Raw genomic sequence first — 412 nt, 5'->3', positions numbered from 1 at the left:
GGGTTATATTCTTGCAGACTTTCGACGTGTTTTATAAATTTGTCGCCACGATCTGTCATCAAATACAGCATATTCTTGAGTTTACCCGAAGTGAATAATGGCGTGAAGCGGTGCCGCAATACGCGCCACTCATCACCATCAGCGTGGAAAAGGTTAACTCCCAGCGCGTTTTTGCTGAATTCGACTCCTCTGTCGGCGAACATGTCAAAGTCTTTAATTAAAACGTGCTTAATAACCTCCAAGTCGCGAAGCAGAAGGCAAGGTGTGGTCATTCTGTAAATGCCAACTACTTTCTCTTTTGGAAACGCGTCGTAAATACCTTTGTAGACCATTGCCAGCGCCTCCCGTCTTAAGACGTAATTCTTTAGGTTTCCGAAGAGCGCTAGCGGCTTAGGCCCGACTACATTTCTAT

At 45.4% G+C, this 412-nt stretch overlaps 1 protein-coding gene across 1 annotated transcript in view; it reads right to left on the bottom strand.

The window, feature by feature from the left end:
• The window catches only part of LOC106101659 (cytochrome P450 6B5-like), a gene marked incomplete at both ends in the record, with an annotated part of 609 nt that extends 201 nt beyond the window's left edge, over positions 1–408 (bottom strand). Inside the window, one exon of the mRNA XM_013280968.1 lies at positions 6–408. Within this exon, the coding sequence (XP_013136422.1) occupies positions 6–408 (403 nt within the window). The remainder of the gene's footprint in view (positions 1–5) is intronic.
• Between the last annotated feature and the right edge of the window lie 4 nt (positions 409–412).

The sequence above is a fragment of the Papilio polytes genome, unplaced genomic scaffold (assembly GCF_000836215.1).
Source record: "Papilio polytes unplaced genomic scaffold, Ppol_1.0 DF823960.1, whole genome shotgun sequence".
NCBI lineage: Eukaryota > Metazoa > Arthropoda > Insecta > Lepidoptera > Papilionidae > Papilio > Papilio polytes.
Note: the sequence above shows the minus strand (reverse complement) of the source record. Positions and strands in the feature narration are given on the sequence as shown.